We start from the raw sequence: 15,589 nt of genomic DNA, 5'->3' as shown, positions 1-15,589 counted from the left end.
ATCACATTCAGTCAGATGGCAGAGTTTAACAACCACTACTGCCTTCAGGGCGTCGGGCCCCCGATCCAGTCCGTGAGTACCCGAGAACGCTCCATGGCTTTGCGGCCTCCCAGCACCGTTGTACCAGCTACGCAGCATTCCATTTAGCTGGGTGCGGATGTACCGAGACCCGGCATAGAGCAAAGATGTGGAGCGTCTTAGGCACCTGAGGACTGGATTCAAAAACACTGCTCTAGGCAAAGGAGTGCAGCGTCCTGGAAGGAAGGAAGGAAGGAAGTGTAGTCTCTTGCCTCCGAACATTCGTCCCGCTCATCGATGAGCTTGCGGAGATGAAAGGCCATGGTGCGGGAGAGAGAGTCGAGCTCCTCGACACACATCTTCCCCTCCTCCAGCCACTGGAGGTCCAGAACATTCTCTTGGCTGTCAGTTACCTGTGAGGAGAGAGAGCGAGAGCGAGAGAGAGGGAGGGATACACTCACGGTCTCTGACAGTGATACCCAACACTCGTGCCTCTGATATTTCCTTTTAAGGAACATTGGAGTGGATCCAGTGACTACACTCACCTCCTGGATATGGGAGACTATGGCTGCCTGTGTTTCAATGTCTAGTAGCTTAATCTTCTCAATGATCTCCTCTTTGCGGTCACACTAGAGAGAGAGTGACAGAGAGAGAGAGAGAAAGAGAAAAAGAGAGAAAGGGAGGGAGAGGGAGGGAGAAAGAGGGAGAGAGAGAGAGATAAAGAAATCAGGGTGAGTAGGCAGCAGGCATGCTTGCCTTCATACGTTGCTAAGGCTCAGACAGGCCTCCATATTTCAGACAGGAATTAGCCAGACGTTTCAAATCGAGATTTGGTGATTATGATCTTTACGGGAAATGAAAGACAAAGGCAGACACTTTGGTCTTCGTAACACAAAGACACAGCAAATTCCCTCAGTAGGCTGCAGGTGGAGATTAATGGCAGCACAGACCACGTAGAGAAGGCAGAGCGGCAGGAGCATGCGCCGCGGCCTCCACCTGGGCATGCTGCTTACGCTCAGTCTGCAGAACAGGAAAAACCTGCACCGCCAGAGCAGGCGCACAAAAGGAGAAACGAGAAACGGAGCTTCCAACGAGACATGAGGCCATAGCTCCCCGGCAAGCAGGTGGCCTCTGAAGTTATTTAGGCTAATAGGGGTGGGTGTGGGGGTGTGTGTGTGAGAGCTCGCGCACATGTGTTAGTGTGGGAAGGGGAAAGAACAGGCATGTTCCGACAGGCGAGCCGATGGCCGCCTCCTGGTATGGGCGTGGCCATGGGCGTGGCTTACCTGGACAGCACAGCCCAGTAGCAGCAGCAGCAGCTTCTTCATCTCCTCCATGCTCTTCCCTGCAGGTCAAAGGTCAGCAACTCATGACAATACACAGCACAAGCCATAACACCACAACATCTTTTGTGACGTTAACACAAAAGATGTCTAATGTCTCAAATAGAATAAATCATCTTAATAAAAATAATAATTTAATGACAATCCCAAAATGACAAATATTACACTTATTGTCTACATTTAATAGGTTTTCATTTGCTGCGAAAAGTAGACCAATAACATCCCCGCAGGCCCCGACTCTGAGCCAGGCCTGCTGGTGTGTCCTGACCCGTTATTAGCAGGTCAGAGCATGCGGGTCCAAACATCCCTGTGAACCACAAACGACGGTTGCCAGTTTGCCATGAGCCGCTCCTCCTCCCACCTGAGTCAATATTCTAACCCACAGGAGTCCCACAGGAGTGCACACTGAATAAGTATTAGAAACCTGTTCTACAAAAAGAAGAGATGATACCCAAGCTTCACAACAAAGCCCTTTAGTGTAATTTAGTCCATATAAGAACAAACTATCCAAAAAAAAAAAGGTGTGCGTGTGTGTTTTTCTGCCCAGGAGTCTGGGACCAACACTCTTGGGAGAGCTGTCAGGAGCGCAGTGAGGTGTTGTCATGGAGGCTCCGTGCCCTGCCCTGCCGAGCAGTGTACCCCATTCACGGCAAGGGAAGCAGCAGCTCTCTGCAACTAAGGCGAAGTGTTCTCGCCATTCTCGCCCACTGGAACTGCCTGCGACCATCAGGAACACGTGAACGGGACTCCGGGTTCATTTGAACACGCAAGCATGTGCAACCCCTCTGCGTACACAAAGCCAGCGCACATTTCCTTATTGACGTAAACACACTTCCACCGTAGGAAATGAATTACACTACGCTGCGCAAAACAAATTCGCCACAGTCAGACCTCAGGTCTTGCTGATAACAAATTTCAGGAAACGACCTGAAGTGCAGCGGCGCGTGCGATGACAGTTTATTTTGATCCCCTGCAGAAAGCTACATGCAAATCTGGCCTGTGCCAGACGGCCAGCGCATGAGCACGACCTGGCTAGGATGGCAGGCTATTTGTCTAATTAATTAAAAAAAAGATTAAGGAAAGGTGATCAGGCAAACATTTTGCCAGCGATAATGACCAATATTGAGTCCCCATTTGCAGAACAAGCTATAAGGCAAGAAATGACTGTTATGAAATACTGGAATCCAAGCTTGCTCTCTTGTGGCTGTCAACAGCTGGTGATAAACTCAGCAGACCCTCCCTGTCGCTGTCTGGGCTGTGTCCTGTTGGACCCGCAGCCTGTTAGCGGCAGGATGCCCAGTCAGCACTCGTGCTGGGCCGGGCCTCAGCTGGCTTTCCTGCTTCCTCCAGCAATTACAGGCCTGAACCACGTGGTCCCGTTCCCAGAGAGGTGGCAAAGGTCCACCCACCCAAAGCCCAGCCTGCAGAGTGAGAACTTATTCACCAGGGAGGAAGGAGGCATGTGACCTTGGAACAGGGATCTCAACACACTTTTGGGATCTTGCAGGAAAGATTCACAGACAAGAACCAGATTGTTTTAAACAGGAGCAGAGACCTGAAAGGGATGGAGAGATAGGAGTTCACTACCTGACAACGGATCCTTGGCGATGGCCAGCACATTAGGTAAATTCATCAGAATGAGATGCTGGAGATTTTCCTGTGTGGAGAGAGAAAGGGTCATTCTTCGACAACATACTACTCAGAGAAGATATAGAGCTTCGAGCAAGGAATAAGGGTGCCGTTTGAGCCGGTAGACAGCATCATAATCATCATCATCGCCCTGCACAGGTAGAGGCAGCGAGTACAAGCAGAGGGCTTTTGGGATGAACAGTGAGCGCATCAGGGTTGGGCTGGGTTGGTCTGTGCTGCCCACAGGAGAGGCGGCAGCTAACCTGGGCTCACAAACATGGGCTGAGGTCTCGGAGCAGAGTCCGCACAACGGCTTGAAGGGAAAAAAAATCCGGAAATACAGAGAGACGGGAAACCCTGCTGGAAACGGCCTGGGGTGGAGCGCTCTTCACGAGGGCCCCCCTGAGAAGCCCAGCTCCGGCCTGAGGTGGTGGAAAACAGGATGGGCTAGGCTGTGGTCGTAGCACACCCGAGCCTGCAATAATAAGTGCCTAGAATATGCACGTATACACGTACAACTTGTGCCCGGTGTTGTAAAATACCAGCACTGTGCTCCAGAGAGAAGAATGCGGTAGCTCTTTGTCTGCGTTTGCGCGCGCGTGTGTGTACCAGCGAACCTGACCTCAGGGACAATGGCCTCCGTGGCAACCAAGCTGAGCCCGTATTGTACACAATAGTCAAGACCCAACAGGCTCATATCACCTAACCCCCCATTCCAATGTACACAGAGAGATTGGGGCAGGTATAGTAGCCCCTATCTTGAACAAAATCACAATATCATATACAGCATGAGGGTCCGGGACCATGCAGGACATAGTGCCAGGAGGTGTTGACTAAGTGGTGTTTTCCAAACCACAAAAAGTCGCTTAGAAATCAGCGCTCATTGTAACCTAAAAATAAATGATTGTCAGATTACACATAATTCATGCACAACACTGAAACACTGCAGTTTGCAAACTGAGGATAATGGATTCTGGACACCAAGTAAACAACACCAGCAGCTAGGACTGTGCTACCTGAGCCCACTCGGGCACAGGTGACCTGGATCAAGGTGCTGAAAAGAGTGAGCTAGGTGACCTAAATACTCTTCCTAAATACTCTTCCTAAATACTCTTCCTAAATACTCTTCCTAAATACTCTTCCTAAATACTCTTCCTAAATACTCTTCCTGAAGTAGCTTGACAGCTTCACCCAATATCAGGACCGTCTCACAACCACGGCAACTCAACAACAAACATAGCTTATGAGAATCTTCCTCTTCTTCCAAGGGGGAGGAAGATGCAACACACCTCTACACACAGGTGAGGAGGAGAGGGTGACCACCTTTAAATTGTTTAGCATTCACATCAGCGAGGGTCTCACCTGCTCACACAACACTTATCACCTGGTAAAGAAGTCACGGCAACGCTTGTACTTCCTGAGAAGAGCGAAGACGTTTGGCATGCCAGCTAAAATCCTCAGCAACTTGTACAGGGGGCAGTGGTAGCTCAGTGGTTAAAGTACTCAACTAGTAATCAGAGGTTTGGCAGTTTAAGACCCACTGTTGGGCCCCTTAACCCTCAATTGCTCAGACTGTACTCAGTCATGATTGTAAGTCGCTTTGGATAAAAGCGTCAGCTAAATGTCATAAAAGTGCATGGGCACAATGGAGAGCAGAGTCACCAGTGGCATCACAGCCTGGTTTGGAAACTACCGTGCACAAGACGGCAAGGCTCTCCAGAGGGTGGAGAAGACTGTCAGAACCATCACGAGCGCTGCACCACTTACCACACCAGGGTCTTCAGAAAAGCACACATCATCAAGAACACAGATTTTGCACAGTACATCCTACCTTGCATGCATATAATACTAATCTTCTCATATGTATGTTATATATTCTATTTTTCTATTTATTTATTCTTCTATTTTCTTAAAGACGCTTAATTTCCTGCTCCTTTTTCTCATGTTTACATATTTTACATTATTCTGTTCTTAGCTGGAACGGAAGGGAACGCACAATCAGATTTTCACTGGTCAGTGTAACTGACTGATTGCCGGACATCTGCATCTTTAAGTCTAGGAAGTTATGCTTCAGAACTAACTGGCCTGCGGGACTACTTTCAAGCAGACAAAAAAAGAGAGATCCGTTAACGTAACGAAGCCAAAATAAACATCATCAATGCGAGTACTCAACAGCAAGTTTACAGACCACTCTTATAAACAGGAAAATGTTGGTGAAGGCCCAGTCACGGGAGCATCCATGTCCGCTGGGCTGCTGGGCCAGACCGTAGCCATCCTCTAGCATGCCCTCAACTCCCTGAAGACCCCAGCTGACAGCTCGCTCTGCCCACCAGAGGAACGAGTCCCACTCGAGAGCTTTGTGCAGCTGGGACATCCACTCTCTCTGATTACAACAGGGGCTATGCGACTGAGGCCCAGGCCACGGTGCCTTATTTTCTCTCCCCTCCCCCTCCGGCTCTCCACTGCAGAGGTGCAGGGTGCTCAGGTTCACGTTGCAGCTGTGCAGTGTGCCGTTGGCAGCTGCAGGCACATCTAAATACAGCTGACTACAGTTCCCTCGTCGTCACAAAAGGACTTCTGCACCTCCTTTCAAAAACACACTGTTGTGGGGCAGATATTAGTGTTTAGTGCAGAGATACTCAGTGCTGTGTCAGTTTGTAAAGTAGAATGCTTCATATTTCCAGCAGGGTGTGCGCGTTGGTCTACGTTACGCTAACGGTACCTGGAGCAGGAGCCAGAAAACAAACAAACAAACAAAAACAACAAAAAAAACAAAACACCATTGTCTTATGTGCCTTCTTAGTCATGTTCATAGAAATAATTACATTCACTGCTTTTAAACCAGGTGTAATCCTGTCAGTCTCAGGCTCGGGGCCACTGGTCTGAGACGGTTTCTTAGGTGACCACACACTCTCTGAGACAGCACACGAGCCAGTGGCATCGCCTGGAGTCTGAGGGCACACAGTTGGGTTCCCACATATGCCAGTCCAGAGAGAAAGGACAGTAGCACACGTGTCGACAGCCATAGCGCTGGCTAATATCACCAATATTATACTAATATCACTGCTCTCAGCACTTTCCTGCTACCTGAGACTTTTAAGTGCTACCAATAGCAGGCAGGCTCATTTTTGGCCCTGAACCAGAGTGGGAGGCTTTTGTGTTACCTGGCATCAAGTTATCTGGTCAGATGTCACCTCCGTGGCTTCCATGGCCAGTGCGATAGCCATAGCGACACCAGAAGCAGAACAACCTGCATGTATCAAGACCACCCCCCCCCACCCCCCATCTATCCCAACAGAACAAAGAGCTTCTGTAAATTAAATATTAGCGCACAGCCAGATGGCACGCCTTATCTCAGCATACACTGACCGTGAGAATGCAACCTTAAACTGCAAATCTAGAAGTTGGCCAGCACAACATGCATACCTGTAGGCATGCACGCACGCATTAATGAGCAAAAGGTCCATTTCCCAATGCAAGTGAGGTATAAGTGGAGCCTAAGAAGCACTCCCACTATCTCTCTATGAAAACACATTAAAAGTGCCACTGACATTATCTGCCAAGCAGGGAAACACCTCAACACGGGACACAATAGCATGACAGATGAGATTAATGAGATAGCGGCTGGAACGCTGTGCTTGGCTGCCTTCCTTTACCTGTCCAGCAAGGGGCCATGACACTCCCAACAGCAATTCCCACATTTTTCACTTCTTTTTTGCCTCTCTTTCAGGAAAATGGAATAGAGGGAGTCAGGATCCATGCCATATCTCCTCAGAGCTATAAACGCATGGCGGTTGGGCCAGAGGAACAGGGCTAACCCATGCGATTTGCTATTGTACGATTTTCATGAGGTTGTCGGAAAAGTAATAGTAACACCGATGAAGCAATTTCCTGTGACTCCACAAAGACCAGCCGCGATCCGAGCAGGGCCATCTGTCTATCTGCGAAACCTCTCGGATATTTTGAAGTGGGAGTTCAACCCTTCTGTCCATCCACTCTCCCGCTAGCTTTAGGGTAGCGGGGTCAAACAGGAACGCTGGCCTTATGAGGGTCTGACCATCACCACATACCACATTTCAGCGGCAAGAGACAAACTGAGACGTCCGACTTGAAATGTACAAGTTTTTGCGTGAGAGGCATTTGCCATTTTTCAGTGCTGGCACAGTTCTTCGATGTAATCAGGCCAAGGTACACAATGCCAACAGCAGACGAAGACGGGCTTTTCCCCCTTCCTGTGGGGACAAAGGAGAGTGCACCTCCTCAGACCTGAAAGGAGCGCGAGAGAGGGGGAATCCCAGAGGAGGACCGGACAGGACTGCTCCTCCAGGGGGCCGCTGCCCTCCTCCATGGCTCAGCGAGACAGCAGCTACGTCAGCAGCAGCAGCACACAATATCCTCTGGCCAGCAGCAGAGCACGCACGCTTTGGGCAGCCATCTCGTAGGCTGCTTTCTGGGATCAGCTCCGTCTGGGGCTTCCGAACTCCACACAAGACTCAGAGGGCCTAAGAAAGAGAGGCCAAACCTCCTTACCTCCTCCTTCCACAAAACTCCGGCAATAAGAAGTTTCTGAGCCGCTCAGAGTGCACTTGGTCATCTTCAATGGCTTCCTTTGGAATTTGAAGTTATTATTATAGAACAACAGGTAAGGAACGTCAAAACAGGGTGAGTGGCAAAGAGGGTGGACCCGGAGACAGCCAGGCCAGAGTTAAAGCCTGATACGTATATGTCGCGTTGTGTTCCGATCGGAGACTGCGCCACTTCAGACAGCATGGAGTGGGGCCAAGGGTTACTACTGACAGTGTTGACACTAGTCTACACAGTACTTTATATACAAACACACCTTCCAGTGTGGTGCTTGAGCCGTATTTGTTTGTTTAGTGTAGTTAAAACATTTGTTTTTTAAAAAGTAACTGCAGGTACTGCAAGTGATGTGTGTCACAAAAAGGGCCGGTTGTAACAAAATAAAAGTAACGAACATGTGTGCTCAGGATACAAAATTAAGCATCAATACCTCAGTCTGTGAAATATTATTTCACACATTTTAATGTTTGTCCTTTCAGTAAAGCTCACAAAAATAAATAAAATCAATCAATCAATCAAATCATTGCTTGTTGCACTTTAGTAAAAGAAGGTGTATGTGCCTGTTTAAAGAAATATCAGGACTTTTTGAGGCATGTTACTCCGCTTCTAATGCAGTAGAAGTTTCTAGCTTTATTCTCTTAGCTAGTAGGCTAGTAGCTTAAGTTAAAAGTGGCAGAGCACTTTCAAACAAAAAATAGTTAGTTATTCAGCACTACTAAATGGCTATTTATTTTTGCCAGCTTGATTATTTGGTTAACAGCTTGATTGCCTTGAATATTTCGGTGAAAAGAGAAGATGAATTAAATGCTGTGTTTCCAGGGCCCTCTTACACTCAATTGGCTGCCACTTTATTTAAAGATACCTTTGATGAATCAGATAACTCTTGTCCAATCAATACGATCCGTTCAAAATATCCAGAAAAGAGAAAATGTTAACAGCGCTACCACCCAGAATAATTACATATAAACATCTGTAACCGATGAACTGAGTGACTTTAGAAATATTAACTAATTATGAAACTGCACAGAAGTTTTACACTTTTCAAAAGTATTCCAAATGTACTCAATACAAAACTTGTTTTATGCAATTACTTACTGAATACATTTAGGACAGAGTATTCTGTATTTATTCAATAGCTTTTCAAAGTATTTCACCCAACTATGATTCTAAACACCTGTACTGACTTAGTTACTGGGGTCTATTGTAAAAAGTGGGTTGAGACTAGCATGGTAAAGTCTGGAGGCTTAGGCATCCATCCTCCCCTGTAATGACCAGGATAGCTAGACTGGCCGGGAGTACATCACATGCTGCACAGAACCCCAGAAGGTGGTATGGTCTTATTGGTATAGTGTTGGCAGGCTCAGGTGCTTGGTCATGCAGTGGTCATTTGCATGCTTTCCTCAGCCCGTGTCTGAGCACCACTGCTTTGAAGACTGTTGTAGTGCGCTTCCCTTTTGGCAGCTACAGCCAACCAAAGCTTACTAAACATCTGTTGCCAGTGGTCTCCCACGGATTCTACGATTTCCTCACGGAAGCCGGAGCCGTTTATCCCCTTCGGGGTCGTGTACGTGATGGAAGTGTGAGCAGAATCGAAGTCTTCTCCTAGTTACATGGTTAACTAAGCAAGCAAAAGATGAAGTCCGCTATAGGCAGGAGTAACGTGGTCACTGGAGCAAACACTCGGATGCGCAAAGAAATCCGTCAGGAGCGACTACAGCCACGTGACACTGCCACATCCAGACAGGAACGGCAGTAAATCTTTTTAAAAGCTAAAGCTGGCTAGGGTTTTGAGAGTTGTGAAAAAATGCGGTTTTAAAACAGCATAAAACTTAGCATGGGCCTTCTTATCAGACAAATGGACAGGTCTGGGAGTGCTGGAGACATGGAGGAGGTGTTCTAGAGGAAAAAGCACGTACGCTCGCTCGCACGCACGTAGAAGCAAAGAAATCTCAACACCACAAACCTCCTGAAAGTGAGTGCTCATTTTCAGTGGGTGGAAAGATTCAACATTCACTGTCCATTGATGCAGTGAACAATCGAAGAAAAAGGAGACAGAAAGAGAGCGCGTGAGAGAGCGAGAGAGATTCCAGAATGTTCAGCAACCCCCTCTGCCGCCCTCTGTTGACTCAGAGAGCTGACACCTCTTCTCTACCCCTCTGACCCACGAAGCAACGCAGTGGAACGGAAGCCACCCCCCAGAATGAGGCTATGAGACGAGTCTGAGTGAGCAATGGACGGTGCCTGCTCCCAACTGTGCTCATGCTGACGTAAATACCATTACCACAGTGTGTGTGGGGCTTCTCCAAACAGGCAGAAACAGAGGCTACTTGCCTAGAGCCTCTCTAGACATGGGGGGGGGGGGGGTGTTAACCCATTATTTCTAACACATTACTTCAATCATTTACTTTTCAAAGTGTGGTCGATCTTTGGCCAGGAGTCTGCACAAGCTCTCTTCAGAAGAAATAGATGCCCATTAAAAGATGGAATGAAACCACACTAAACTGTTCCTCATTGCAGTTAAGGTGCAGGAACCTTTGGCTTCAGTAATCTGACAGACACAGTTACTGGCATCGGCGTTACAATTCAGGCCATAGAAATGCCACTCTCCCTCTAAAACAATACACGCTCAGCGCTGACCCAGTTCTGCCTCCAAGAAATGTAGTAGCAAACTGTCAACATACATAAATTAGTCCGTTCTGCACTTTCTACGATGACTTTCGTTGTGCGCTGTTTTATTAGGCACATCAATAAGAATTCTGATCTAAAATCTCTCTGATCTAAAAGCTCCATCCTGTTATATTAAGATATGAAAGGACTCCAAGTCTGACATAAAGCCTGAGTATATTTTAACTTCAGAGGACATTGGTAACACTGAGTGATGGATGATGCTCATATGAGTTAACAACTGCAGTCACCATTCATCTATGCTCATCTATCATCACCGCACATAATCTATCCAACAAACACGCCACGCTTGGGTCCGCAGGTTAAAAAGACGGCCTAGCCAGAATGTATTAGGTTACATAAAGAGAGAGGAGGTCTTGTGTCATGCTGGTGGAATGGTTGCAGGTTACAGGATGCGTGTGCATAAAGCCTGACGAGAACCACCCTACACTCGCTTCGTTCCCCTTTGTGTTCAAGCGCATGCACGTTCACCAAACAGCTCCATCGGCGCCGAGCTGACATTTGAGGCTGGGCCAGCAGTCGTGTCAGCGCAGGTAAAGCAGTTCCATGCTCGTGCATGCTCTGCAAGCCGCGAGCCTCCGCGCCTGGTTCTGGGAGCTACGGGAAAGGGAGGACTCAGGACTCATGAGGCGTGCTAGGGGCGATAAAGAAACGTGACGCTTTAACAGGCTGGGGGGGGAGCACGTCAGGCTCTCCAGCGACCTGCACCAAAAGGTGAACACCCTCCCGTGCCTTCCTGAAATAACGAAAGCGGGAGACAAAGGCGAGCGACCGCGCGAACCTTTGAGACGGAGCTGAGACATCCGGAGCGAGAAGGATTAAACGGGTTGAGACAGCAGGGAGAAGAGGAGAGAAAAGAAATGAGGAAACGTAGCAGAGAGGAAGAAAGCAGCAGGACACGCGCCAGGCCTCCCGCCTTACTGGTCCACCAGTGGTTCCCAACCTCATCTCCATCTACCACACCTGCATTATGAGCAAGAATGAGATTAACGTCCAGATCATAAATCGCCGGCAGGTTTCAGTTCGATGCGTGTTTTGATTGTGTTTTTGAGTGAGTGTTCATGGTAATTGCTCAGTCGCCGTATATGCGGAATAAAGCGCCAAAGCGAGAGAAAACGCTAGAGTAGTCCTTTAAGGTTTGCAACAGGCAACTCAGAACTCAGCAAAATGTTCTTTTTTCAGCCAATAGAAGGCAATTGCTGCTTATGCTAAAAATGCTGTAATAAATTTCACAGTTCTCACTAACCTCCGCCAGATTTAGTCAGTCACTCTCCAGTCCCATAACCCCTCCCTCACCTTACCCTTCTATGTGCTACATGCACGTACCAACTTTTTAGTTAAAAGTCCAGCAGTTTCCCCAAGAAATATCCCCCCTTCCCGGCGACTATTAGGATGTCAAAGCAGTTTAGCCAAATTTTTCTTGAAATAAATAGCTCAAGTAACATGATATACCAAACATACACTTCAACCCCACTGGTCACTTTCAGTCAAAACATAACCGAGTGCTGGTTAAACAGGCCACTGCTGGGTGCTTGAACGTGTTGCCGTTCATACTGTGGTCACATCTGCTTTATTACACCCTGACCTATAGGAAAGTCCCCAGTAAAGCCCTGCAAAGTCTGGAGAGTAAGTACGTACGCACACACACACACACTCCCAACAATAGGCAGGGAGGATCCAACATGGCACCCCTCCCCCACCCAAGGTCCATTGTCCCTGCTGATTGCACCTCTCCTCTCTCTCAGGGGAGGTTTTCTGGTGGTTGAGCAAGGAGTCATTTGGGAGCTAATCTAATGTTTGTGGGGGGAGGTGTTGGGATTAAGGGGGAGAAATCAGACAGGCAGATGATGCGCTCTCTACGAGTAGGATTGAGGCGAACCGGCCTCCAACCTTCAGCACAGCAGAACGGTGTATGGGCCATGCATATTTGGGGTGCTGCATACCCACAAATCCTCAATAAATCTGGGCCAGAGCTATGTGGTATGGATTAAACCCTCAATTGTACTAAATCCAGGCCAAAATGGATCATTTCTGCTTTAGGTTCGAAAGTTGGTGTTAATTCTGGATGGCATCACACCCATAACCAAATACAGTACACATTCAACCAAAGACATTAACCTTTCTCCTTCAACAATACTCAGACATCTGCTATAGACAAAGGTTGTGTTAAGAAGACTGAAATGTTTCATTCAGATTTAACTAGAGCTTTAAGACATACGAGTGTAAGCATGAAATAGTTATAGAGTAATATTAATTTTTTTTTTTTTTTTTTTAATGATTGGTGAAGACTACTGTTTACTTTATCAGATACATTTCCGGTGTGAATCACTCTCTCACTTACTCAGACACCCCCCCCCCCCCCCACACACACACGCCTTCTGATTTATTGAAATCTGAACTAAATGTATAAATATCTGAATCAGTATTGTGCAAGTTAGCTCTCTGATCAGTAACTAACTGCCTTCCTGTTTATGCTCCAAATTAGGATCCTCTAGTGCCATTATGCCTGCTCACATTTGTCTGACTGGCTACAAACACATCGAGAGCAGCCTTCATGCAGCCCTTATCTCCCAGGCCTCCTGGGCCTAGTGCAGTAATTAACGGCCATGTGTGATGGGTGTGCATGGGCCAAAGGTAAGCCCCGGTAGCACGTCAGTGTCTGGCTGGGAAGACAGACTGCATAGGCTATACACGCGTCAGAGCCATGTCACTGCCATGATAAAAAAAATTTAAAAAAGGTAGCCAGGGTGCAGTTAAGCGCCAAAATTAAAGTCATCAGCAGTAGAGCCAAAAAAAGTGCACCACATAATTGCTTAAACATTAAAGAGCGCAGGTGCTTACATCTCACACTGTATGCATCCAAATGGCTTCATTCTTAAAAGTATTACAAATGAAAAATAAAGAAGAAAAGCAGTGAGAAATAGTATTTAATAGTCATCATGACTTGCTAAACACAGTAATGTGTTAGTGATCTGAGCCTCTGTCACAGGAATGTGGCACAGATCCAGATCAACCTGGTACCCTTTCAAGGTTGATCTAGCGACACAGAAGAAGTAGAATGCAAACTAATTGTTTTTTTTCAGATGATTTGATAAAAAATAAATAAATAAATAAGCAAATGGTACTAACACAGATTACGCCATCTGATGCACTTTTGTTATACAATACAGACATTCAGTAGTGGCAAATGTTGGTAGGAGCTTCGGTCCAATAGTGCAGTGATGAGAAAGGTTTGGTTTAGAAATTATTAGATAGCTACAGCCTTTCTGTACAGGGTCAGTGAAAGAGAGAACGCGTCAGGTCTGAATGACAGGAGAAATAAAAGCAGACGACCCTAATCTAAAGCGAGGGCGCTAATGTGCTACAAGAGGCAAAGGTTTCCGGCGAACAATGTCTGGGATATCCTCAAGACATCACTTAATGAGACCTTATTCATTAAATTACACCTATCCCCCCACTCCGAAAGTGCATGCATGGAGTGTGATTAACATCAGCTGAGACATCACATCTGTTTGAGATCAGGAGGGCGCTGACCCCGCGCAACACCCCCAGCCGTTGTTTTTCCGAGACTCCTGCTCACCCGTCTCTCAAGGGTCGCAGTGGACACGTCACATGGTCTTTAGACAGACCAGATCTCGCCCTGTGACAAGAGAAGACCACTGGCATATGTCGGACTTCAGAACCACAGTGTCGATGTATCAAGTATTCCGAATTCAGCATAAAGGACAGAAATGACAAAAAGCGGTTCTTGTTGAATGAGTGAGCAGTAGCCTTAGGGCACTGGCACAGAGGGGAGGTCTGTTAAGACTTGCTGGAGCGTTTGCTTCAGGCTGTATTTACGACAAGGCGAGTAAGTTGGCATAAGCATACACACAGATGCACACTGTTCTGTAACGCATTATGAAGGCCAATAGTTTGGAACTATTACAAAACATGAAATGCCCAAAAGGCCTGGTCTTGACTGTCCCAAGTTAAAAACAGGCTTTGCTCTTAAAAAAACAACAACTAAAAAAGCCTGGAACCAACTAAAAGTCTGCTGGAATATAAAATTAACCCATATCAACAACAAAATTCCACTCGCTTCCTAAAATGCTTGCTCTAAAAACATACATTACACTGCATGATGAAACCACTGCATATGATCTAAACATAGCATAATAATGCCCTTTCTGCACACACACGTTTCTTTTTTACTCCAATTACTATCATTAAGGTCATTTCCAATCTAATAAAACTTTCACAAGCTCAGACCACTGTCAGAGCCTGTCGTTTATCTGTCTGAGGACACCAGCTGCCACACGACAGCCAACACAACCAAGTACTCACATAAGTATGCTTTGGAAAATATATCATCACAGTATGCTATAATACGTGACCAGGGAGTGATAGGCTGTTGCAACAGGAAGTGCTGTAGAGACGTTACCTGGTAGTAGCTTTTGATGTGCCGAATAACAGTGCTGAGGTTCTGAATTCTCAGGCTGACGTCATTGTTAACCTGCTTGTTCAGCCGATGGTTCATAGGACTGGGGTCTCTGTTGGAAAGAGTTAACCAATTAAAGCACAATACTAACGTACTATAAAACATCCCTGAGATTTCGTAACAAAAAGATTTTGTTTCAAGAGAAGGATCCATCCACCACTATCAAGAAAATAACTATACAGACATTTTAACTATGCAAGAGGATGCAAAGCTCTAGGGCTGTGTATTACATTGCCTTAAGCACGCACACAGACACACACGAACATTTTTGTTGAAAGTTGTGCTTCTTATATACCACTACTGGGTGAGAACATAGACTTCAATTTTTAAAGTTACATCATCTAAATAATTAGACAATTAATAACAAAAGCGACTGTCCGTAGCCACCGAGGGTGCAGACTGAGAGGCTGGACTTGGTCAAAGCGCCCTGGGCACACGCATCACCGGAGTGCCCACAACACCCTCATTTGTCCTCTGCTCATTTACATTTGCTTTGTGAGCTCGGCATGCAAATTCTGCCAGCCTGGCTCATGTGAAAGGACCCTAGTAAAGAGCAGGGAACCGTTTCTCAACATCATGGTCGCTTGGAATAGTTTCTGTCTAGTCCTTACGTCAGTACAACGGCCATGTGATTCGGCCCAGAGCCTTTAGATACTGAAAGTGACAGAGGGGTTGGGAAAAACAAGGGTTTGTTTGGTGAGCTATGTGGAGAACGGACAGGGTGCACATGGGGGGCATCTCTCCGATGGGATGTTTTAGTATGAGAGACTAACTAGGTATCAGTTTGTTTGGTTTGTTTTATTGCATGATATTATGTGGAAATATTGGCATCCTGGTAAGAGAAACATTCACA

The 15,589-nt window shown here is 46.8% G+C and overlaps 1 protein-coding gene across 3 annotated transcripts in view; it reads right to left on the bottom strand.

Moving 5' to 3' along the window:
- Nucleotides 1-15,589, bottom strand: part of ccdc88c (coiled-coil and HOOK domain protein 88C) — a 40,199-nt gene that overhangs the window by 21,122 nt on the left and 3,488 nt on the right. For 2 of the 3 annotated variants that reach the window (XM_035532956.2, XM_035532955.2), the window contains exons 3-7: nucleotides 14,680-14,788; nucleotides 2,949-3,018; nucleotides 1,305-1,363; nucleotides 564-647; nucleotides 291-431 (exon numbers count right to left, since the gene is read on the bottom strand). In XM_035532956.2, the coding sequence (XP_035388849.1) occupies nucleotides 291-431; nucleotides 564-647; nucleotides 1,305-1,363; nucleotides 2,949-3,018; nucleotides 14,680-14,788 (463 nt within the window). The remainder of the gene's footprint in view (nucleotides 1-290; nucleotides 432-563; nucleotides 648-1,304; nucleotides 1,364-2,948; nucleotides 3,019-14,679; nucleotides 14,789-15,589) is intronic. The other variant, XM_081721021.1, reaches the window with a different exon arrangement.

This window comes from Electrophorus electricus, chromosome 10 (assembly GCF_041902795.1).
Source record: "Electrophorus electricus isolate QZ-2024a chromosome 10, ASM4190279v1, whole genome shotgun sequence".
NCBI classification, from domain to species: Eukaryota; Metazoa; Chordata; class Actinopteri; order Gymnotiformes; family Gymnotidae; genus Electrophorus; species Electrophorus electricus.
This window is presented reverse-complemented; position numbering and strand designations above follow the sequence as displayed.